Source organism: Sebastes fasciatus, chromosome 20, assembly GCF_043250625.1.
Source record: "Sebastes fasciatus isolate fSebFas1 chromosome 20, fSebFas1.pri, whole genome shotgun sequence".
In the NCBI taxonomy this organism is placed as follows: Eukaryota; Metazoa; Chordata; class Actinopteri; order Perciformes; family Sebastidae; genus Sebastes; species Sebastes fasciatus.
In genome coordinates, this window is record NC_133814.1 from 24,819,615 (window position 1) to 24,845,649 (window position 26,035).

Sequence of the window (26,035 nt, forward strand, 5' to 3'; positions counted from 1 at the left end):
CAAACTGCATCAGAGTTTTGGGGAAATTTCTGCTTTTCTCAGTTAGAACAAATGAGGACGGAGCTCCTTGGTAGCCGAGTGGTTACAGGGGATGACATATGACCGCAACGTCTCGGGTTTGAGTCCAGCCTTGAGACCTTTGTTGCGCTCTCCAGCAAAAATCCTTCATCACATGAATCCCCCCCAAATATTTAATGTCAGATTGAATCTAACCATAAACGGGGTGAAAGTATTTGAGTCAGAGAGGAGGGAGCTGAGGAATGTAGGCCTGAGGAAAAGGGTGGAGGGGGTCTGATTCCTCACTGAGATCTCCTCTGATTCACCAAGCCAAGCAGCTCATAAAACAACACTGTTTACAATGAATGTGGTTTGTTCTACAGCGAAGCTTTGTCTCCGCTTGTTGCTCACTCAGATCAGCGGCTTTACTGGACTCACTCTGCAGGAGATGATGTACGATGACGACATCCGTCTTCAAACAGGGGGATCAGGGCGTTTTAGTCAAACACGCAGCCGTCTGTGTTTCCAGTTCCAGAACAGAAACACAGACGGATTTATCTCCTCTTGGTGATTCACGATCCGTGTCTCAAGGTCTCTGGCTGCAGCTGTGTCTCAGACTCTGTGATAAATAATCCTCTTACAAGTCCAAACATCAGAATATCACTGACGACAGCTTATTAGATGTGAATCTTTCTGCTGTAGGAGAGCGGAGACGCATCTAAAACTCTGTAACACTCTCTGATAAATCATTCCCACATGTTGTAAAACAGGCGAGGCTGAACGCGAGTCCTCAAGTGAACCAGAAATAAACACTTGGACTGGTCATAGGAAGGAAGGAAGGAAGGAAGATAATCTGTGTGACTCACGGTTAATCACTCTGAGATACTGTAAATACTGGAGATAATCATCCTGGTTAAATAGTTGAGTCAGGTTATCTTGATTTTTTTTCATACCAGGACAAAGTGAAACTACTTTTCTAAAAGTGTCTTCTACATCATTTAACAGAGGTGGACGGCAGGTCACATTAACCTCATCTGTTACGACGTCCTTTAAAAAAACTGAACTCGTGCTTTAATTTGTGGATCTTTCAGATTATTTACTTGAGTAAAAGTGGTAATACTAAAGTGTAAATATACTGTTTTACTTATTCAAACTCTTACTTAAGCGAAAGTACTAAAGTATTAGCATCAAAATATACTTAAAGTAAAAGTACTCATTCTGCAGATTGACCCATTTCAGAATCATTTATATTATATTATTATAATATAATAATTATTGATGCATTCATGTGTTTAATGTTGCAGCTGGTAAAGGTGGAGCTCATTTTAATTACTAATATACACTCACCGGCCACTTTATTAGGTACGAGGTGTACCTAATAAAGTGGCCGGTGCTAGTACCGGGTGGTCTTCTGCTGCTGTATCTGCTTCAAGGTTGGACGTGTTGTGCGTTCAGAGATGGTATTCTGCATACCTTGGTTGTAACGAGTGGTTATTTGAGTTACTGTTGCCTTTCTATCATCTCCAAGCACTCTGCCCATTCTCCTCTGACCTCTGACATCAACAAGGCATTTCCGTCCACACAACCCCCGCTCACTGGATATGTTCTCTTGTTGGGACCATTCTCTGTAAACCCTAGAGATGTTTGTGCGTGAAAATCCCAGTAGATCAGCAGTTTAATACTCAGACCAGCCCGTCTGGCACCAACAACCATGCCACGTTCAAAGTCACTTAAATCCCCTTTCTTCCCCATTCTGATGCTCGGTTTGAACTTCAGCAAGTCGTCTTCACCACGTCTAGATGCCTAAATGCATTGAGTTGCTGCCGTGTGATTGGCTGATTAGCTATTTGTGTTAACGAGCAATTGAACAGGTGTGCCTAATAAAGTGGCCGGTGAGTGTATATCTATATATGAGGTTGGTTGTATGTATATAAATATGAATATGTATATGAATATGAACTTATCACTGCACTAACGGGTAGTACTTTTTTTAAATTTATTTTTTTGTTTTATATATGTTGTTGATGATGTCTGTATGTCCATTTTACAAGTATGTGTATGTATTCCTTTAACCGTAAATACAAAAAAAAATAATATTTTTTTGACTTGATGATGTAAAAGTAAAAAGTTTGGGGAAACATGAATGTCTCAATCGAGTTTCATTTCAGAATAAGCAGAGAAGTGAGAGCAGAGTCATGCCAAAGTCATTTTATTTTAATACCAGGCAAACATTTGATCTTTATACAAGGACATCTCTAAAAAATTAAACATTCAGAGACAAATAGAAACCATCAGATGGAAACAAATACTTAAATGGAAAGAAAATCAATTTACTTAAATACAAAAAAAAAAACAATAATCTTTTTTCCATTGCACTTCAACTTCATAAATACAACTGGGAGGGTTAACCAACGTCTCTCTGGCCCAAAGTTACTGCAGAACATTCAACCGTTGACTCTCACTGACTGGCTTCCAATCAGTCACATTGATTTCACCGGTCGAAGACACCGACTGAGCTCCGAGGCCACGTTCATGTCATATAGATGGATAGATGATGAAGATAAAGAGTCTGTTGTTTAGGACTAGAGATGAATTAGTTGATTATTCGGCGACTGTTTTGTTAACTGATTGATTGTTTCAGTGATTTTTTTTCTGGTTCTCAGATGTGATGATTTCTCTGTTTTATAAAGCTGTAAGTTGTATATCTTTAGGTTTCAGACTGTTGGCTGGATACATTAAATATTAATAGGTATTTTTCACTATTTTCTGACATTTTATACACTAAATAATAATACTTATCAAATACTTAAAATAATCACCAACAAATGAATTGGTTAGTTGCAGTCCCATTGACTTCCTATGAGTGTTTACATCATCAGATCACTCTAGTTGACAGTTGAGTGACTAAAGAGCGCTGCAGGAATGAGTCCTAAAACCCGGAAATGAGTTAGCGTTTTATCACTTCCTGGTTCCCTCGTCTGGAAGCCAACGGGTTTTTAGTTAGATGCCTGAAATAAGGTCTGTGTTTAACACACGCTGAAGAGATTTAACGTTTTATTCTACAAAAACAACATCAGTAAATATCCCACTCATGAATTTAGAAGCCTTTATGTGTCTTTAAAAAGGCGGTTGCTAACAAATCTAAATGAGACGACTAAACGTCATCACGGTGACTCGTCTGCCTTCACAGCCTCGTTGTTTATACGCACTCATGTGACCGTGGTGTAGCACTCTATTATCGATTAATCTGATGATTAACTGATTAATTTTTTCTCGTCAGATGGCATAAAACATATGTTATTTATAATTTCTTAGAGCCCGAGGTGACTGAAGCCAAAACCAAAAGATATTCAGTTTAAGAGAAGCAGCAAATCCTCACATTGGAGAATGTTTCAGTGTTTATGATTAATCACACCCGACTGTGACAGGCTGAAATATTTAATAACGACATTTGGGCCTGTCCGACCTTCATCGTGTGTATGTTATGTACAGTATGATATACCTGATGAAGGTCGGACAGACTGAAACGTTGTAATGAGGGCTGTCCCCAAACACACCTCTAAACACGACATAACAGTGATCTCCGTCTGAGAATAACTAATAATAATTAATGTTGAATATGAATAATGAATAATGTTGTGGGATTATTCCTTATTTAAATGTTTTATACATTATTATTTCATACTTATATATATATATAAAAAAACAAAAAACAAAGCATTCAAATACTGATTTGGAGGTTGGTTACCATGGCAACGATCGAAGCTTCAAAGCATTCCGGTCAGCCCTAGTTGTAATTAAATAAATATTTCAGCAGCGAGCGAGCGAGACGGTGTACCCTTCTCTGTATTTATGCTTATTCATTTTCTTTCAATCAGAAATTAAGTGTGTTTCTGTCCAACTGTTTTTTAGATACATATTTTCAATTTGCCCATAAAAAACCTGACAACACTGGATATTAAAAAACGTAACGTGAAATATTGCGAGAACGTTTTTCTGCTTGGCTGAGGAGGAAAAGTTGGTGTATTGAAAGAAGCCAAGTGGGACAAAGTGTAATGAAGGAAGACTTCATGAATGAATCGTGACGTAGATGAAGAACGTGACTTAAACGTCCACTGAAGAGCTGAAAACATCAGATCTGTGTGGAGCGACGAGGAGACGTGACCTTCCTCACATTAATACGTGAAGTAAAACACAGATACCAGATTTGGTTACGTAGAAGGTTATGTTTTCGGTTCGGTTTGTCTGTTTCTCAGCAGGATTACTGAAAAACTCCTGGCCTTATTATCATGAAACTTGGTAGAAGGATGTAGCATGGGTCGAGGAAAACCCCTTTAAATTAGATATATACATTATTATTATTATTATTATATTATTACGGCCTTGGCAAAGGTCTGCGAATGCCCTTCTCGTTCCATTATGTTTTCTTTCGTTTGAGGTTTGACTGGAGCTCTTTTAATGACTTCTTCTGAGTGATTTGATGACTAGAGATTTATCTCCACCAGCTGTTTATCTCCTAATATTCACATAACAGTAGTGGATGGAAACACTGTGATTAAATGTGTTTAAAATCGGCACTAAATCTGTAAACTTGAATAATCGTTTCAACCATTTATGACATGAACGCAGCACAAAGCATCCAGTGAAATAACATGTGCAGATAAATGAGACAAACAAAAACCCTTTCTTAATCTCGCAGACATTTAAAAAGACAGATGTACAGTATAGACATTGTATAAACATGATGGCCAGCCACGTCTGTCACATATATATCATGACAAAAGACTTCTGCCTATGATACGTAACACTTTTATTAAAAAAAAACAACAACATTTACATAGAATCTAAACCCCCAGACTGAGTATAGTAAAATATATCAAACTGATTATGAGTGACTGTTAAATCTGTTAATCCTGCGACAGTTTTGGCAGCCTGGAAACGTCTCACATCTCTTTGCAGAGAGGATACATGGAGTATCAAAGTGCTGTTTGCTTGATTGTAACTTCCTCCTCGCCTCCCCCCACCCCATCCCCGACCACTTCCTGTGTTTTCCTTGTTCGTCACACGCTTTAACTGGTTCCCATGTTTCTGTCCGACACTCTCTCTCTCTCTCGTGTGATCAATCCACCTCAAACCCTCAAATCTGGTGCTACAGTTTGCTAAATTTTTGCAATAACAGTTAAAATGTTTATCATTATATGTTATGAATTGTGATGAATATTGTGCAGCAAAAGGAAAACAAAGTAGAGTGACACAGCTTCATGTTTTTTTCTCGTATAAAAACAACTACGGTCCACCATGTGAGACGACGGGATCGGACAGACGCCACTGAGCCGACGGTGTGAGCTCCGTCTGGAGAGACATAAGAGGATATCCCCCGAGTCCGTGTTCAACTGTACAGTGTGTTTTTTTCTGACGCCACTCTGCTTGTGTGTTAGCAGCTCACAGTCTTTAGTGTTACTCGGAGCACAGGCAGGGATGGATGGAAGGACGCAACACAAAACGCTTACGCATTTCTCTTTTTTAATTTGGTTGTTAAAGTCTCGTATTTCGTCCAGCTCCAGTCTTGGTCCTTGAAGGAGGAAAACCACCAAGTGTTAAGAGAGAAGTTGAGATGATAAAACCAGAATTAAAACAAGAAATCCTGTATAAGAAGGAAGCAACTCCCCAGAATGAACTGCAATCTGTGAAAATACTATGTATATTTCTGAAAGCAACAGCATATTAAGCCGAGTTTATGCTCGCCGTGGTGTCCCCAGAGGGCGCACGAACCAAAATTGACATCAACACATACTGTTCGTAAAGTACTTAGACATGATGACTGACACAATAAGATAAATTAAAAAGTAAAATAATGAATTAGAAAGACGGCAAATTTGTTTTTAAATGCTTCAGAAGCAGCAGATCTTAAATCGTAAATATGTTGTCACCCGAATCAAAGTGTTTACAGGATATGAAACCTTTCAACCTTCGTTTCATTATAATGCATTTAATACTTGACTCCTTTCTTTACAAGGATTCTATAAAGGTGATAAATGTGTCCATGAATATGAGATATGAGTTCACAGTTAATTACACAATTCCTCCTCGGCATTGAGGAGTTTGGTTTATGGCATTTTGCCAGTAACACTCATTGACTTTTGTATGCCTGAACGCTTTTGTGCATGCTCGTAGCTCACGCCACGGTGCCTCAGGCGAGTATATACAAAGCTTTAGGGTCATTTGTAAGTTTAAATATAAAAAAAAAATGTAATGTGCCGGAAGAGGGGGATAATATTCCAAGAATTTGCGGGATAAAATTTGTACATTTACAAGAAAAAAATAAAAAACAACAGAAAAATAGAGTTGTGTTTTTGAGGCCCGGTCACATCACCACACCAATCTTTAATAACTGTTTCTACAAAGTACTTTTTGCTTCCTATCTGGCGATCTTAACTGTATAATTAATGCTAATTTGCATCATCTCTGTCTCCATAACTAATATAAACCACCTCTCAGTGTATTTAAACATCCATCTGACATCAGCTTAAACAAATAAAAACTTCAAACATCCTGTAAAAATGTGCAAAGATTTTTCAAAACTCTTAAAATCATATTTATAAAAATGTTCGCAATGAACCAAACACGTTGATAGAACCTTAGACGGACGCTTAGGGATGCATCGATCTGACATCTGCACAGATCTCATCAGGTTATCAGTTAAGTATATGTATGGACACTGTGAGTGTGTTCTGCATTTGTGTCTATCAGTTGTGTAAAAGTATGCAAATGTAATAACAACGTTAGGAGATAAAAGAAGAGGACTCACCACTATGCTTTTGGCCTGCTCATCAGCGGCCTCCTGCATCAGGCTGGTCAGCTGACTGAGGTACTTCTGGTTCTCCTGCAGCAGACGAGGTGCAGCATCACTGAAAGAAAACACACACAGACAGACGCCGGTCAGCCATGTTTTCATCACATGAGACCTCCATCACATGTACAATGGCTTCAGTATGTTACCAGCTACAGAAGAGAAGATAGCCACGGGGGGAGAAAACGCACTGACCTACAAACACAGCATTATTATTCAACATCAAACTAGCAACAAAGTTCTGTTTTGTTTGGGTTGTAAAATACGGCCAAAGAGTTATGATATTCATAAAACAAAGTATTCATTCAACCCTGTGGCTTTTTTATTAACAACAAAACAAACAGACATTGAATTGATGTGATTTAGGACTTTCCTTTAACGCTGATCAACAGAAAAATAAGACTAAAAATGTGTCTAACTTTAAGTACGAGAGGTGGATTGTCTGGAGAAACCTGGAAGTTGCTCAACATCCACCCAGATCCATTCATTATGTGAAGAATACAATTCTATTGGTCATCTATATTTGTGTCACCCTGATTGTCTACACTGTAATTTGATTAGGTTGGTTTATTCTGTACACAGACCTATCTGTCACATGTCTGTCTGTCTGTCCAGGGAGAGGGATCCCTCCTCAGTTTCTCTTCCCGAGATGTTTTATCCATTTCTTCCCCTGTTAAATGATTTTTTTGAGTACTTTTTCCTTATCCAAATAAAGGGTCTAAGGACCGATCATCTGTGTGTAATAGTGGTTGTTGTATCTGGAAGGTTTGTTACACTCAAGCTTAAAGCGACTATAATTAATATCTTTATAACAAGAATGACATGACTGCTTGTATGTGAAAGATGTCGCTTGTAGTGATGAACCCACTAGGAGAATATCCATATACAATCAATACCCGCCGTCGGGGCCTTCCACTATTCAAACTTTCAGAGTTTGTAGCGGGCTCACATGAAACTAGAAAAACCTGAGGAATCCATCGGTATCAACCATGTCACACTAACTTGTCGCGAAGGAGGTTAAATAATGCTCCAAAGTTACCCTAAATTTTGGCGAGGAAAAACTGGCACGGCCATGTTCAAAGGGGTCCCTTGACCTCTGACCTCCAGATATGTTAATGTGTCCAAATTTTTTTTTAAAATGTCCGAAAACGTCTGAAAAAATGTCCAAAAAATATCTAAAAAAAGTCTGAAAAAAGTCCAAATGAAGTCTGAACAACGTAAAAAAAAAAAGAAAAAAGAAAAAGAAATCTGAAAAATGTTTAAAAATTTCCCCAAAAAAGTCCCAAAAAAGCCTGAAAACTGTCTGAAAATGTCCGAACAAATATCCGTAAAAAAGTCTGAAAAAGTCCCAAAAAAGAAAAAAGAAAAAAAAAGAAAAGGAAGAAAAAAAAAACAGTCCAAAAAAAGTCTGAAAAATACTAGCTTCTCATGAAGGAGGTTAAATGACTTACGCTAAATTTTGTCGAGGAAAAACTGTCATGGTCATTTTCAAAGGGGTCCCTTGACCTCGGACCTCTAGATATGTGAATGAAAATGGGTTCTATGGGTACCCACGAGTCTCCCCTTTACAGACATGCCCACTTTATGATCATCACATGCAGTTTGGGGCAACAAATTGTGTGTTTCTGGTGCGTTCTTTATATTATGAGTTTTCATAAAATTAGACGTAAAAAAAATCACAATATATCCCCTTGCTTACAGTTTCACAATATATCGCAATATATTGAATCGTTACTCCTGTATCATGATACGTATTGTATCGCCAGATTCTTGCCTACAGCCCTAGAACCCACAGAGATTTATCACTGACTCTGTAGTTCCCTTCAGCTCTACGGAGCTTTGTGGTTTTATAGCAACTTCTTTCAGTTTTGGTTCACTCTCACTGCTCTCATCAGCGTACAGAGGCAGCTGTAAAAACCCACTGAACACTACCTGCTCAGCAGCAAACAGGAGACAGACCCAGTTAGAGCCTAACTGGTGAACATCGTGGAGCATTTAGCAGCTAAAGAGACAGATATTTCCCTCACGAGTTGGTGGAGACCAAAAACAGAGCTAAAAGGACTTTTATTCAAAAACACAAATCCAAATGAAAGTAATTGTTGCTCTGTGTGTGTTGAATGTGGAAATAGGCAGCTGTTTGCTAACTTACTTTAGATGATAAAGTGTCAGTGTTGTGTTTACAGCTCGTTTCCGCTGCCCCCCGGAGGCCAAACAAATAGTTTCTAGATGTAGAAAGCTGCCTGATACAAACATATCCACAGACTCAAAGGTTGGTTTTACTGCCTGGAGGTGCTTCCACTAAATATTGACTTGAACATTTATGCAATCAATTATTCTGTGTTCTCCGTTTAAACTGAGATTAGATCAATTTGTTTTCACACAGTTAAACATGAAAAAGGTCAAAGGGGGTTAATACTTTCTATACAGGCATCTGAATGGATCCGTTACCTGTCATTTGGCCCAGGTAGGGAGGTCAGGGGATGCGGGGAGCTGACAGGTTGTGCCGACTGTGACCACTGAGAAACCTGCAGCAGGTTGGACGACTCGGGACTGGCTGCTATCGAGTTTCGTGTCGAGTTTTGAGCCTGGAGGAGAGAGAGAGAGAGATAATACTGTTACATGCAGCAACAATAAACATCTTTCTCCTGCTAAAAGGAATGCAGGCAGCTCATCCTCCCACTGTTCATATTTGTGGTCATATAGAGAAGCCAAGTCTGAGGAGGCAACAGAAAACAGGAAGTACAACAGCTGACTTCTGAGCTGCAGAGACAGACACAAGATGGACATTGTGGAACTAAAACAATTAGTTGATTGACAGAAAATAAACCAGCAACTATTTGGATAATTGAATTCAAGCAAAAACGCAATTGTGAAGATTTCCTGTCTGTCTTATGTGATAATAAACTGAATCTTTCATGGTTTTGGACTTTTGGTCAAACAAAACAAAGTGAAGACATCATGTTGGACTTTAAGATGGACATTTTTTAAAATTATTTATGACAAAAGATGAATCAGTTATTAAGAGAATAATCCCCAGAGAAGCCGATAATGAAAATAATCAGTAGTTGCAGCCCGAGGACAGTGAGACATGGTTTTATTCAATTACAGTAGATTACTCTGTATATTAGCGTTGATACTCGGGCTGCTGCGGGGGAAGGAATTTCCTCTGTGGTGATAATGATTCACTCAACAAATATGCGGTATTATCACCATTTTTACTTAATTTATCCTGATTTTAGTTCTATGTAAATATGCATTATTGTTAGGCTGTTATTAAGTATATTGTTGCTTTGTAAATGACAGAGATGACACAGTTTTAAAACTAATTAGTTTATCGTTAAATGCAGAACACAGAAGGGCAATGAGGCGCAGCGCTTTTTTCAGAAGAGATGCTTTGGTTGCATCTGGTTGCTAAGATACGGAATATCAGCGGATGCAAAAATGTCGCCGCAAGATAGAGTACTTGCTCTGGATGAAGGGAAGGCTGAAGCACGAATAGGGAGAGAGGACAGACCCGGCGGTCTATGTGTATTCATTTCTCCTCCATTGTTGTTGTTGTTCAGCACGTGTACATGTAGGATATGTGACGTTCTTTGTGGTATTTGTCCCGCCCCTCCTCCACTGTGATTGGACGGCTTGGTAAAAAGTGACAGTGACGAGTAAAGCTGCACAATTCATCGAATAATAATCGTGATCACAATTTTGTCTTCCTACAATAAAAAAAAATAACATGAACTACTGTGATATTGACATTTGAAATGCGTGCTCTGCTCATAATCAAATCACACGCTTCCTAAGCTGACAGCCAGCCACCAGCGGGTGATCGAGATGTTTTGACTTCACTTTTGGCGAGCTTCCATGCTGCTGCGTGTGCACCCTACAGCGGCATCCTGTGGAAAACGTTACTGAATGTTGCGGCTGCAGTCCGTAGTAGAAGAGTAATATACTGTATATTTTACAGTCAAAGCAAAAATGCACTGAATTCAGGTGAAGAAGAAACTTCTTCACCTGAAAGTCTTATTTTGATTCAAAGATCTGTTAATTAGCAGGAATGTGGCACGATATGGAAGTAAAAGCAGTTCTCTGTTGATTTTTAATATTTAAGTGCAATAAAAATATTTTGTCCCTAAAATCAATGTGATAAATAATCGTGATCTCAAAATTGATCAAAATAATTGTGATTATCATTTTGACATTAATCGCACAGCCCTAGTGACGAGCGCAGCGTTTTACCCAAAGTTGAATATTTTTTAACAACGACGACCAGAGAAAAAAAACGCCAAACATGCAGCGCTCAAGAATAAACGCAGAATAAAATCTAATCAGCTCATCCATGAGTCCAAGTGGATGTGAAGAAATTCAGTCAGGGCGTTTCTGAGAGATCGCGTTTATGAGAATGGGCGTACGGACAACACGAAAACATTATGCACATCCGGCCAAGGCTGTCGCCGGCGCAGAGGCATAAATATCGTGACTACAACGGGTGTGGCAGTTGCTTGCCATTTCCTGCCGTTGACTTAGAAATATTGCGGTAGCCCTAGTTGATACACCACACATCGTTTTACGTCTATACTAGATAAAATAAAGAAGGCAGAGACACTTACACAGGCGATCTTCAGTAAATGCCAGAACTCTCTTTGCCTCTTGATCTGCATCTGCATCACTGTGTTGTCGGCATCCTTGATGCTCTCCAGGGTTTTCTCAATTCGTGGAAACAAGTCAATGATCTTCTGTTTGCTGATCAGGATCTTACTGTTAGGAGGAGTCAAGACAGGGCAGACGTTAACATACAGTATTAGTATTGTGGCTCTTCGGGTGGTGTTTTCAGATTGGAGAATACATTAATAATAGCATACCAACAAAAAGTTGTTGAAATCATAGAGATGTTTAAAGTGAATTTTATTCTCACAGGTCTGAATAAACCACTGACTGTCTCTGAGGAGTGTTGGACTCTTACCTGAGGTGGGTGTACAGGTCTTTGAGGACCTTGTCTTGGTTCTGGACGGTCTGAATGATGGCCTTCACCATCTCAGAGCTGTCACTGCTCACATCTGGCTCAGGTACTGAGAGACAAGCATCACATTAACTACTGAACACACATTTTAACTGTGACAAATGGATTCATTCGATTTCTATTTTGCTATTTGAGGAAAACAAGCCATTAAATTGATATCATAACATTTTCAATGCAAATAAATTTTATTTAGACATTTCTTACTTTTGCATTTCATCTTCATTTGCTTGTAGAGCTCAATCGCCTTTTCTTCTCTGCAATAAAATGAATTAGTCACATTTAAATGTTTACACAACTGACTTCTGAAGCTGTGCCAGAGGCCCAAATAACACATAGAACTGAGAGCTAACAGTTTACTATGTGGTCTTTTAAACAGCAGATTTATTGTATCATGCGGCATGTTTAAAATGCCGTCGAACATCCTTCCTGTCTCGTCTGTTTGCCCCGTTGAAGAGACACCATTCACTGCTTCTACAGCAGCACAGAGGAGCGTTTTTCCTTTTGTAAATTCCCAGAATTTGAGAAAGTAGAGTGATGTGTGTAAATTTTCCATGAAGTCCTGTGGGATGAGCATCAACACTATTTCGTATTTGTATTCAACTCCCATAAAGCTAAATGTGGGTGTTTAGGAATGCATTCACAAAAGATCCGGCGGTGCAGCGAACACGCCGGTCCTCCCATTCATTTTGAAGGGGGGTTGTGCATTTAGGCTGCTAAAAAAAAATGCAGCGGCCTGCAGCAAAAAAGTAGAAACAGAATAAACTTTTTGGAGAAACGCAACCCGACATCATGTAACCGACGATCCAGAGCTGTACAACCAAGTCTTGAGGGAACAAAAGACATTAATCGTCGCAGTCAATGGGCCATTAAAGTGACTCTTGGTGCCTTCAAATGAAACTCATGAGCTCGTGTTTACAACATGTGAAGTCGTGTACACGATATGCTTGGCGTTCAAGCGGTTGAGACGTGAGAACACCGCTGCTAATCAACGGCAATGTTAACGTTACTGTCGGCGTCTAGAAGCCACAGATGTCAAAAAGTTCAGCTGAAAAGTGAGTTTTTCTTAGTATTTGGACACATGATGTTACTACTGTTTTTGCAATAGACTCACATTATATTTTAGGAAATAGCAGTAGTCCCATGTGCCCAAAGGCTAGATATAGTATGACAACAAATGGCTGTATCTCAGAAACAACCAGGAGCACAATCAAGTATTTGGTATCTATGAACTCATAACAAGTTGAATATTAAAGACATGCACACGTATGTAGAGTGAAAAAAAGATTCCTATGGAAAACATTTAAAAAAACACAATGTTGGCGTTTTTCCTAATTTTTAAAAAATCCTGACTTTGGTTATTCATTTGTTGTACTATTGTTGTACTGTTAGATACTTGCCTAAAGTATGTCTATATCAAATTTCAATACTTTGTTTATTTCACAACAAATGTTGAGGCATTTTGTTGTTTTGTGGATGTGCTAGCTGTAGCCTCTGTCGTTGATGTCGAGCAGAAGTTTGAGTAAAGTCAGAATATGCACAGTTGTCGTTGGAGTTATTGAACTAACAATGTTTCCTTATCATAATAAATATAGTCTTTGGGTAAACATGGATTAATAAAGTGAAGGGAGTACAAGTGATCAATGCTGTGCAGGAATACTGTGAACATTTCTTGTGTAAAAGGGGCTAGTTTGACCTGATTATGGTGCTTGATAAAAAGTTAGATGGCTAAAAGATCATAATCAATTATGTTTACAAACCATCACAAGAAGAAACCTTTAGGCTTTGGCTACGTCTTTAAAAATTAAATAAAACATGGGAGGAAGACTATCGTTGATAAATATGTAGATGACATAATGTAGTGTGGCGTCTCCTCAGATCAGACCACATTAACACTCACAGCTGCTCCATCTTGTCTCCTTGGCGTCGGGCGTACGGGCTCCTCTGAAGCTCCACTATCTCCGAGTGCAGCGCCATGATCTCGTCATCCAGGTGGCTCACCTCTGCCACCTGCAGGACAAACAAGGGATCATGCCACCATGAGGATGAAACATTACAGGCCTTTTAAATGGTTTTTTTTTTTTAAATGTTTTAAATGTTTTTGAAAACATGCATTACCTGAGCAAAAGCAGCAGCTCGCTCTTCGTTCTCCTGCCAGGCTTTCAGCATCTTTTCAGAGGCTTTAAACAAACACACACAGCTCATCAAAACAAACATTTCGCTCAGTGCTATTAAAATATTCCAATCTGTAAATGTTTTCCATTAGAGGGTCAAGAATCAAATCAAACACTCACATATGCCATAGTGCATCTGATCGCTGTATTTTTCCAGGTCGTACTGGATGCTGCTCTTGAAGAAGTCCAGCTTGGCCTTCAGCTGCTGAGAGAAGCCAAACATGCTGTTCTTACACCTAGTCAGGTTGGTGTTGTAGCGCAGGAGGCTCAACCTGGAGGGGGAGGAAGGAAGGAGACAATCAAGAGTTAGAGAAAAAAAGCACCATTATAGCAGAGGCTCCGGTCCAATTCCCTAGGCACAATCCTTCTGATGTGGCTGGCAGAGCTGGGTTGATTTCTGGTCCGGTCGTTTGATTTTATGCCAACCAGCTGAACCGCTATTTGTCGTTATGACACATTCTGGCAAATTAAAAAAGTAGCCGACATCAGCAACGCGTGCCGACAGCGTCACGGCACTAAATCTAGCTTTTATTGCATTAGCAATAAGCCACATGACAACGTGATTAACATAATATTATGTTTGTTTATAAACGGACTAACGGAGCCGCTAGTGTCTGACAGGCAGTGTGCAATTTACTGCCGAGCCGAGGCCGGTGTTATGTAGAAGTGTGTTCCCCTGTCGAATAGTGTGTCCCCTCCTGTTAAAATGATAGCGCCCCCCCTTGGTAGGTAGGGTTAAGGATAGGGGTTAGTTCAGGTTTAGGTATGGGGAAACACATATCGACAGCAAACTATTCGTGTTGAATACACCGGCAACATGAAGGAGATAATGTTTTTTTGGGTGACGAGCCAAGACGGGTTTCTGCCAGCTCGGCGGCCCGTAATAATAGGGAGTGTGTGGTTGAGAGAGAAGGAGCGGGCGAGTCACTGGCGGTGAGTGTGAAGTATTACAGTAACCTTATAACTGTGAACGTAGCAGTGCAGTGTGTGTGTACAGTTTATTTGTCGGTGGATAAATGCTGCAACTCCTCAAGACCCTAGCTAAATTCCCGTGTCTTCCTTGTCACCTGCTGATTAAAGTGAAGGAGTTAGCGAAAGGTTAAGAGTTAAAAGTTGAACCCAAAGTTAGCGACAACTTCAGCCCAGGCTCACTTAAGGTGGGCTGCTAAGGTGGACCAGCTATTCTCATTTTAGTGACGAGCTGCTCCACCGAGTTCTGGTGGAGCGGCTGCTGAGTCAAGTGTGACATCTAGTGGTAACATTTGGTACACCGGTTTGGAGTTTGGCTTAACATCAAACCGATTAGAACATTTTTAGCCCTACTCTAATGGCTGGTTTCCCCGTCAAGCTGAATTCCCTGCAGGTGTGAAGTTATGTTGGGAGCACCTGAAGCAGCTGGTGAGCTGTCAACACCCTCCCCAAGCTAACAGGACTTAGCACTGATAAGGACCACAGTGTGAGGGGACATGAACATTAAAAACTAGAACGCTTTCCCCAGGCCAGGATAGTCCATTCCATTGTTTATATCTACATAGGGAGCAGGTCCTCTTCACTGAGTCCGCCACATTACACCGCCATGTTTCTACAGTAGCCCAGGACGGAAAACCAAACACTGACTCTAGAGAGAGACTTTCACGTTTTTACATTACCTGAAAGCCACTGTAGTTCTCCAACACGTTTGTGAAACTGCGTTAACGTGAGCTGCAGATTGCAAAACCGTGGTACAGCCAGCCGCCGTCTGACTTCCGTTGCTCCTAAAGTAGGGTTATTATGCTAAGTATGGCCTCTGAGCGAAGTGAACGCCATTACCACGGTTTTGCACTCAGCAGCTCATGTTACCGCAGTCTTGGAAAGGGAGGAGTGAGCGGAGGGGTACTCAGATATTTTGTGTTGAGAAAATACAAAATGCTGATTTCTTGATTCTTTCGTAAATTGAATATTTATGTTTTTGTGGTAAAAAATTATAACAAATTACAGAAGTCTGTCATGTGACTCACATAGCAGCCCTCTGTCCTTGGAAAAGCCTGCTGTAGTCATCCTTCAGCCCACAGATGTAGCTCACTGCTTCACCCCAAACCTTCTTCAACCCCACCAGGGGCAGCTGCGTCTTGGCTTCTTGCACTGCAAAGAGTTAAAACAAGACCTATGAGAGTCGCACTGTGTGGTGTTAAAACAAGACTGGAGAACACAATACTGCCATTTAGTGGATAAAGTTGACTAGAGATGGTGTTCATCAGGGTAAAAAAAAAAGATATCGTCCGTTATAGAATAGTTTTATACCTGACAACAAGCTAAGAAGGAAACAGGAAATGTGCAACCTGCTGCAAACAAACCTTAAAATAGACTCACCTATAGTGTTGACTTTATCGGGCAGTTGTCTGGCACTGAGGGGACCAGAGTACTTGGTGATGCTCTTGTCAAACAAGTAGACGATGTAGCTATCCCACCCTCTCTACACAGGAGAGAAGAAAATCACCACTTATACAGGCAGCAAACACCTTTCCTGTCGCTTAAAACAGCATTATTGATTGATTCAAAGTCCCTGAGCGCACATACAGCAAGTGTGTGGGAACCACGATACCTGCAGACGCAGCTTTTTCTGCATCATGTTTGCTTTTCAGCACTGAGACAAGACTTTTACATGCATATTCCTGTCTTTGTAAAGGTTCCAATGGGAGATACTAACACGAAATTGCTTTGTTTTTGCTTTATTAGCAGTAGAGAAATGATAGGACATGAAGAAAGAGACTAAATAAAACAAAGGCCTGTGGCTTAGCAGTGATTTAAAACAAAATCTAAGCTGCACGAGAGTCAACTTACCACTCCATCGAGGACACACTGCGCAGCGGGCTTCCTGGGATCCAGTGACACTCCCGTCTCCTGCAGCAGCTCCTGGTTCACCACCTCGATCTTGGTCTCAGCCTCGATGCGCTTCTGCAGACTGTGGAGACTTTCCTCCACAGTCAGCTCGAACGAGTGGACCCGAGCTGTGGTCATGTTCAGGATGTGGACGACCTGCAGAGACACAAAGTACGAGTGATTCACTGTTCGGTAATCCATTGTTTACTGAAATGTTTGGTATACTCAAGGTCACTAAAAGAGAACTCCACTAGGATTCAGCACTTCGACTCACGATGGACCGTTTAAAAGGATTTCTTTTAAACTCCATTCTGTTTAAATTCGGTATTTCTGCACAGTTGCAGATGAAGATCAGGCTACACTAATATATTAGTATTATACTATTTGTAGTATTTGATTCCAGTGGTGGCTGCGTAGGATTGTTTCTGACTCGAGTGATCCAAACATTTCCAATAACTCCAGTTATTAATAATTTCCAAAATTCACAACATAACATAACATAATAATCTGCTTCAATCAATATTTTGTTGGCGTTTAGCCTTTCAAAAACAACATTATCAAAGCTTCATTCAATAACTTCAATAGAAGCTTTGAATGTAAAGAAATTACTTTTAGTACAGCCCTAATATTTTATTCTATGCATTCTTCTTTTCAAAATACAACATGACCTCCTCCACATGTACAGACAAGCTGGCATTAAATGTTTGGTTAGATTCCTAATCTTGATCAGATAGTGACCTTATTCAAAATGATGTCAGTTTTACACTATTTTATTAACGATAAAGTTCTTGTATGGCTGCTTGTGTTTAGACAACATTTGAGAACACAAAACATTGTTTTGATATCGGTATAGAAACTCAATTATCGTATCAGCCTTGGGATAAATGAAATAAAAAAAAACAACAACAAAGAATAATCATCAACATTTTATAAATGAAGGCTATCATTTACAATAGAAATATATAAATGCTGGTAGACCCAGATACAACTAGCTGTAAAGCACCGATGAAAGGCTGCATCTTAAGATAAAACTCACCTTCATGCTCAGTATCTGCTCCAGCGCGTCAAAGCACATGGGTCTCTTGGTGTCGGAGCTGACTTTGCCTCCTCTATAACCGGGGTCCCACTTTAACATAAGCTGCAGCAGACCTTCCAGTGGCTCCGACAGCGTCCTAAATAACAGCAATTAAAATATGTGTTCAAGGAGAGAAACCGGCACCAAACAGTGTCCAAATACTTGGAACACACAGCCAGGCGACTCGGGTCTATTTTCCCTTTCATTTGAGTGACTAAAGGACAACAAACTTTCACTCCCAGTGCAGAGGAAAACAGTGCAACACCCCGTATGAATAGTGTTTGAAGCGATATATTTTTAGCAGTCACCGGGTCCTAACCTGCTGAGATTGTTAGGGTAAGGGAGGTGCGTGGAGAATCTGACTTCTCCGTTCAGTTCCTCGACAGCCATGATGTCTTTTGGACCTTTATTCCTCACTTTGCTGGCCCTGTGGATGACAAGAGACAAGATGATGATGGATAGTTTTACATCTTAAAATGTTTTTCATTTATTTTCTATACAAAGCACAAAAGCATAGTCAAAGTTTGATGGACAATTAAACATTTCCAATTTGGTTAAACTTTAAAATGGACTTGTTAGTCATGGAAGATGCTGTCTTCAAATGAGGAACTTCCTTTGATTGGGTTTTAGATTTTAAATAAACACAGCACAGCATTTCTCATGCAGGAATCATCTAACAAACCAGGTATAAGAGTGGCTGCCTCACGTGTGTGTTCACACGTGTTTGTTTAAAGAGATAAGCAAAGGGTTTTGCTTTACTTTCTGTTTGCTAAGCCAGCCAGGAAGTTGCTCTGATAAGTTGACAGGTGTTTTTGTACTTTCTGTGATTTGGCTCCACCTGCTAGCCTATCCTGCTTATTCTGCGTGTTCAGTGTGTTGCTTTTGTATCCAATATACCTAAACAATGTTATTTGACTTAATGGAAGAAATCCTACAGGTGTGGGAATGAATATACTCTTACTCTACTGCTTTATAACGGATCCACCTATCATATTAAAAATTATTGATAGTGCAACACACCAAAACAAAAACATTAATGGCTTATTATTCTCTGTCTGTATTTTGTGTTCTGATTTGATTGAGTTTGGACTCAAAGAAGGGGTTAAATTTTGGCACAAATCGTGGAATCGGGCACTAAGGGTTTTAGAGTAATTAAATTGCCTCCATGGGTTGTGTTTCACACCCTCTGCTGCTGCTGCAACTGCTGACTGTGTTGGTGAACGGCCAAATCAGCAGACCAAACTACAACAACAAGCGTTCGGTTGTTTTCAGAACACCAGCATGCACCTGTCTCTAGCACGTCACTCAGTATCTCTGCCTTAGGCCTTCCCTTTCACTCAACCTCTGCTGCAGACTGGCGAAGTGAATCAAGGTGACTTTTCTTTTGATTTAGGAGACAACTAAAGTCTCAGATATGCTTTTATCTATCTCGTAAAAATAAATCACTCCTGCACAAAATGTACATGTCATAACGTTTTGCTTATCGGGTCAACTCACCACTGCACAGGTTGAAGGTTGTGCAGGAACGGACGGAAACCACAACTGCATTCAAACACCATGGTACCAAAGCTCCAGTAGTCCACAGTAACAGTGTATGGCTTATTCTCAAACAGTTCAGGAGCCTGCAGAGGAAAAAAAAGTGATGCAATTCAACATGATGCATTTGATTGATATCGACAACTATGCTATCTAGCATTACTACATTTGTGAAGGCAGGAAGAAAGAGTCGTTCAGTAGATAACATAAAGCTAGGTGCATCTGAGGTTTAAGAAATAATTACTTGTTTGCTTACCAGGTACTGAAGCGTGCCAACGAAGGAGGTACACAGACTGCCTTGGTCCAGGTCTTTAGCATAGCCCAAGTCAATGATTTTGTGAACCAGCTGCAGAAGAAGAATAGGTACATGTAAGACATGTTTCTTTAACAGATGTAAAGTCAAACAGAACAAAACCATAAAGTGTCAGTTTACCTTTCCGTTGATTTCTTGCAGCACTATGTTTTCAGGTTTAAGGTCTCTGTGTATGATCTTGTTTTCGTGCAGATACTGGATACCAGATCCTGGAGCAGAGAACAAATGGTTTAACTGATTGATGAGGCTCTATAAAAAGACACGTCTGAATGAACAAGCTGCTCATAGAGAAACATGGGACATACCAACATCATTGAGTAATGAAAGCACTTCACTCTCTTTCAATCCGCAGCAGTTTTCAGGTTTGCTCAGCATCTGTAACTCACACAAAGGTAATTCTATCACATCTGCAGTAAATCAGCCTCATACAACATGCTATGAGTGTGTATCTTGTATGACATACAGTACAGTATGTGATGCAACTTTAACAATTTGCAAATTTCCCCACTGCGGGACTAATAAAGGAATATCATATCTTAACCTTTGCACATCTGCACTGTGATGAGTATTTAAGACTACAGCTAAACTAAGTATGTCCACACTGAAACGCCCTAAACATTAAGAAACAATTTACATCTCTTCTTCTCCTTCATTTTTCTGCAGGTAAACTACAAAACTGTGCATCACAGCCAACATCTGGAAAGGAGACAGACATAGCCTTGTTACTCTGCTGATTAAACTTCTATTCCGTCTCCTCATGCTCTCTTGTTCTTTGTTTTAATACAGACAAACTCACAATTTAGTCGTTCTAATTTACATATTTTTCTGTCTCTGTTGACAGACAACTAAACAAGCATTAAATTTGATTGAAACGTATAATGCTATCTGGAGCCTCCCCCTAAAAGTCGAGTTTTGCTGCATCATGGCGCACAGAGCAATGCAGGAACAACAGCATGGTTACTTTACAACAGATTCTTATCTCAAAATGAGTGAACCACAAAACTAACTGTGATGGAAGTAGAGATGGGTGACGGAAACGGACAGTGTGACTCATGTCTGCTCTGGTGTTGACTGTCAGGGAAGTCAGTTAAACTAATATTTGGACCTCAAACCCTCTAGGGAGTTCCGGGGGCACGCTCCCCCAGAAGAAAATGTTGTACATTTTAAAGTTAAATGCATCAATCTGGTGAACTTAAAGAGCAAAATTAAGAGGTTAGATCTATGAAGAGTCTTTTGGTCGGATCTTGTGCTCTTGTAAACAATGTTGTGCTGTACTTAAGTACAATTTTGAGATACTTCACTTCAAGTATTCCCATTTTATGTAACTTTTTAGCCCACTTCTACTCCACTGCGCTACATCTCAGAGGGAAATACTGTACTTTTAACTTTAATACATTTATTTGACAATATTAGTTAGCCTACTGGCTATGTGCACATTCAGATTCAGATTTAATAATAAATATAAATTCAGCTGAAAGCAGACGGCTCTTTTCTTCCTCTTTGGCGGTTTTGGCAGCGTCTTTCCCGGTTCACTGTGCTTGTTTACGATACAACGCCACCACTTTGGCGTAACGCTGCAATTGCAGTTACAAATGACAGAAATCCATCGAGTGCAACGCTTGTTAAAATATAGTGTTTTCCATGAAGACACCCATCAGAATTTTGTCGATAGCTGGAGGCGGGACGAAATTTGACGGAAGCGGCGGCCTCGTAATTCTCTATGCAGGAAAAACCTGGTAGTGTGAACTATGCATTAGTGTGAATGGAAAGCCAAAAAGAGGGGGAAAATGCATTGTCAAATGCAGCTGGCTTAATGTGGATGGATTCTGCGCTTCCTTTCCAGGAGTCCCTTACCTTCCTCAGGTCTCCCCTGGAGCAGTACTCCATGGCCAACAGTGGAAGATCATTTAAGGCTATGTGCGACATTTCCTGCGGGACCTCTCGGGCTGTCACGACGTTGATGTGATTCAACCTGAGTGAGACGGAGGAGGAGTTAGTACTACATTACTATTTAATGATGCCCAGACGTATTGTGCACAGTCATCCACTGAATATCTGCAGGTTCCTTTAGATAATTATAATAACTGTGAATAAGTATTGTTATTATGATACCAGGACGTGACAATTATTGTGCTAATGAACTGTTCCTCGTAGGAGAAAATTATATAAAATTAAGACAAACTTTTTCATGATTTGGATTTCTCTGCTCCATCTGTCCTTATTCCTTGGTGTGAGCTCCAGACGGCACATTTTCACAGCTAGTTTTTCATTTGTATCCTACAAAACAGACAAACAGAAATTCTATTATTATTTCATCGGTGCATAAAAGCGTACCCAAAAATAGCAGTTTGTGTGTAGCTATTCCCCATAGGTCTTCATGAAATGTCACAACAAATAGACTACTTTATTAACCCTCTGAGACCTGTGGGATCACAGGCGACCCCGACCGACTTTACCTTCTTTCAAAGCCTGTAGCAGGTTCAGTTTTAGAGCTAGAGTAAAGTTACAGATATCATATGAAACTAGTACTACAAATCCATTAGTACCAACCATGTCATATCTATAACAACTTGACACACAGTGCTGAGCTGCATCTCAAATTAATCTTCAGGTTTTCAGCTTTCAGATGACGTACACAACTTCTATGTGACATCTACTGCTGACCTGCTATCTCCCCCTAAACACCACCTGGACCCCCCTGAAAAATACAAAAATGGGTCTATTGTAGGGATGTTACAAGAACCGATACTTCGGTACCAAGTCGATGACAAAATTCTAAAAACGTGACGGTATTCTTTTTCTACAGTACCGTACGATGCCTGCAGGGTCCGAAATTAACACCCGCCAAGAGCCAAATGCGGCTGCTTCTATCTTCTGCTCTCTATCAGAGTTTGACACAAACACACACAACATCGCCATGCAGCAGCGAGATCCAGAGATGCAGATGTCCTTTATGTTCAAGAAGATGATTTACTCCTGGGGGAAAAACTGAACTGCATTTGATTATCTTACACTTAACTCCCCAGATCCACTTTGTTTGAACCAATCCAACAGCATCCAATCAAGTTTCAGGAGAAAACCATGAAGAAGAACTAACGTTATGTCACTGAGCATCAGTTGGATCCAGTTACTCTGCTGTTAAAATTACGTTACATTTGATGAAGAGCGCATATGGCCTGTTTAGGACTCGAGACCTGAGTTGGGACTTGAGACTTACTTGTGACTTGCAAAACAATGACTTGATCCCACCTCTGGTAGCCTGTACCCAGAGAAATGTCACCATGTCAGTGAATTTAAACTACTGCTTGCAATCTGAGGATATTTATAGACACATGTACACATTACATGGGATTTATTGTTTTGTTTTTACAGTGTTATTGAGTTTGGTATCGAGAATCGTGGAACTTCACTGGTATTGGTATCGACAACTAGATTTCTGGTACCGTGACATCCCTATCCAAGATGGTTGCAGATAGTACGTGTTTAAAGTTCTTAAAGTCCTCATAGGTCTCATATGGGGGTCAGGTCTTGGTTGTGGAGCCAGCATGAAGGACTGACCCAGGCACTTTGTGTTGTGCCGAGGGGGGATGAGTCTGTGGCTGAAGGTGCTCCTCATCTCGACTAGCTCATCATGGAGAGGGTGTTAGTAGTGATGCTGGTTGTTTTGCAAGGTGTTGGTGTTTAGTATCATCATGTGTGCAGTGTCAGCTTGATATGGCTCTAAACTCACATGATGCTGGTACAGGTAAACATGAGCAAACCCGCCCATCCCCAGCCTCTCTCTCAGCTCCCAGTCTCCACAGCTCTGGTTCTGTCTGAATGGAGGTTTCTCCATGTTGTCACACAAAGCTGCACAAAAAAGTGAAGAAATAACATTTATATATACATAATACATAACTTATGCTTCATTTTATTTATTTATTTATTTAGAAAAGGCATGTTTTACCACAAACTGATGGCGATGTTTTAATTCCTACCTGGCAGCTAAATAACACTCAGGGACATGGCTACATCCTGGAACACCTGCCAAGCTAATGTCACATTACATCGATGTTTACGCAATAACGACGTCGAATTGACGTTTTGTGGTGATATAAACACAAGTGTCGCGTTAAAGTAAAGATAACAAGTATAAAAAACACACAAAACAAACAGTTTATTACATTTATGTTGGCTACATCAACAGCTAGCTAATGGCAGCCCCTGTGTATTCCAGGTAATAGACGGCGCCCAGCAGCTCTCTAGCATTAGGGAAATGAAGGCTTCTCCGGCCGTTTAGTGACGTTTAAACTGATGTTTCTGTTGCTAGAGCGAGTGTTGAGACTTACTTGGTGTTTCTATGAGGGTGTCATGAGCCGTATTCTGGTGTTTTCGGGTGTTTTCGGTTGTTTTCGTGGTCGTTGCAGCAGCTCTGAGAGGACTGTGTACTTTCCTGCCTGCGTGACGTCACCAGAATCCCCGGATGTGTGTTTCTTGAAAATGAGACGAGGTCCGTTCAGGGACACAAACACCTGCTGCGTTAAAACCACCACTCAAACTGTTTACATTAACGACCATCACATTACTGTAAATAATACAAGTACATTTACCACACAAGTACTATTACATTTTGTACTTTACTTGAGTATTTCCATTCTCTGCTGCTTTATATATCTACTCCACTACTATTCAGAGGGAATATTGTACTTTTTACTCCACTACTGATTACTTTAGTTAGCCTCATTTGCGGATTCAGATTATTAATACAAAACTTAAATCAGCTAATATATTATGATGTATTATGTAAACAATAAAAATACATCTATCCAAGTACTGTACAATTTATAGGTACTCGTACTTTACTTGATTATTTCCATTTTATGCTGTATTGTGGAATATGTACTGTATATATATATATATATATATGATGTCTTAATGTGGTATTTTGCAGGGATTATTGATCATTTTTTATCAATTCTTGATTGGTAAAAAAAAAAGATTGAATTTAGCACCAAATCTGTGTAACAAATGGTGTCAACCTAAAAATTGCTGAAACAATTTATGAGACATAATAGAGCATGGAGATGACCATCATATACTTACGTATATCACCATGCTCTACTCTCTTACATACTGATTTATTAATTTATTATTTATTAATAATTTGTATTTTATTAAACACAATTTATTTAAATTTATTTTTTATTTATTTTTATTTCTTATTAATGACTAGAACAACTTGACACACAGTGCTGAGTTCATCTCAAATTAATCTTCAGGTTCCCAGCTTTCAGATGATGTACACCATGTGTTACATCTACTGTTGACTTTTTATCTATCTCTGAACATCCCCTGTACCCCATCCCGACACCTCTAAAAAAGAGGGCAGGATGGAGGTTAAAGTATCTTAAATAAAATATTCATTATGCAGCAGAATGGCCTCTGTCAGTGATGTATTATTGTATATTATATTATTGGATCATTATTACGGATACATTAAGATGTAAGCAGCATTTTATTGTTGTAGCTTGTCAAGGTGGAGCCAAATTTAAATGGATTATATAACAAAACACTGTATTTATATGCAGTAAAAGTCTCAGAAACAGGGCCGAAGTCTTCTATCATGATATAGAATTTTTATAGAATAAATAAATAAATAAAAGCCTAGCTTATATTGTACTAAAAATGATACAGAAAAATATATATGATATAATATCGTTTTGACACTATATATTGTCATATTGCTCAGCCCTATACTCAGAAATATACTTACGTACAGTAAATGAGTGAATGTACTTTCCACACAATGACGTCCGGACACATTTAACCTTTCAAAACACTTTTATTTTCACCTTCTATGCCTCCCAAAAAGAGAAGCTCACAGACAACATTTCCTTGGTGAGTTTAAACAAGGCAGTGACACATGAAGCTCACTGTGTGTGTGTAGCATTAAATGAACATTGCCTCCTTACCTGCACCAGTCTAAAAAACACTGAGATGGATCAGATCAGACCTCTACATGTAAAAAGATTGGTATGAGCTGGCTCCAGTCTCTAAAACACAACAGCATACATAACAGCGTTTAAATATAGCCATTTCCTTCATTCACATTGAGAGAAATAAAAAAAAAAAAATGACCATGAGCTCAAGGACAGGAAAAAAAACAACAAGTTGACCTACCTTTAATATTAACCCTTTGTTTAATACTCTAACCATAATATAAATGAAAACAGGCCATAAT

The 26,035-nt window shown here is 39.6% G+C and overlaps 1 protein-coding gene across 1 annotated transcript; it reads right to left on the bottom strand.

Annotated features, from left to right (window-relative positions):
* Nucleotides 1–2,190: 2,190 nt before the first annotated feature.
* Nucleotides 2,191–24,285, bottom strand: LOC141758038 (inhibitor of nuclear factor kappa-B kinase subunit alpha-like). Its single transcript, XM_074619086.1, has 22 exons — nt 24,144–24,285; nt 23,546–23,664; nt 21,998–22,092; nt 21,670–21,787; nt 20,121–20,190; nt 19,936–20,024; nt 19,759–19,848; nt 19,464–19,588; nt 18,286–18,393; nt 17,928–18,063; nt 16,853–17,047; nt 16,382–16,484; nt 16,030–16,153; nt 14,153–14,304; nt 13,977–14,038; nt 13,759–13,868; nt 12,066–12,115; nt 11,805–11,910; nt 11,452–11,599; nt 9,296–9,432; nt 6,806–6,905; nt 2,191–5,569 (listed from the first exon to the last, which is right to left on the bottom strand). Exons 2-22 carry the CDS (start codon nt 23,648–23,650, stop codon nt 5,504–5,506), a joined length of 2,289 nt encoding a protein of 762 aa, XP_074475187.1. The 5' UTR covers nt 23,651–23,664; nt 24,144–24,285; the 3' UTR covers nt 2,191–5,503.
* Nucleotides 24,286–26,035: the final 1,750 nt, after the last annotated feature.

Coding starts and splice junctions, on each gene's coding strand:
- LOC141758038 (XM_074619086.1), bottom strand. CDS start 23,650: ATGGAGAAACCTCCATTCAGACAGAACCAGAGCTGTGGAGACTGGGAG. Junction 21,788..21,997: donor GAAATCCAAATCATGAAAAA/GTTTGTCTTAAT, acceptor CGTCTCACTCAG/GTTGAATCACATCAACGTCG. Junction 14,039..14,152: donor TCAGATGCACTATGGCATAT/GTGAGTGTTTGA, acceptor GTTTGTTTAAAG/CCTCTGAAAAGATGCTGAAA.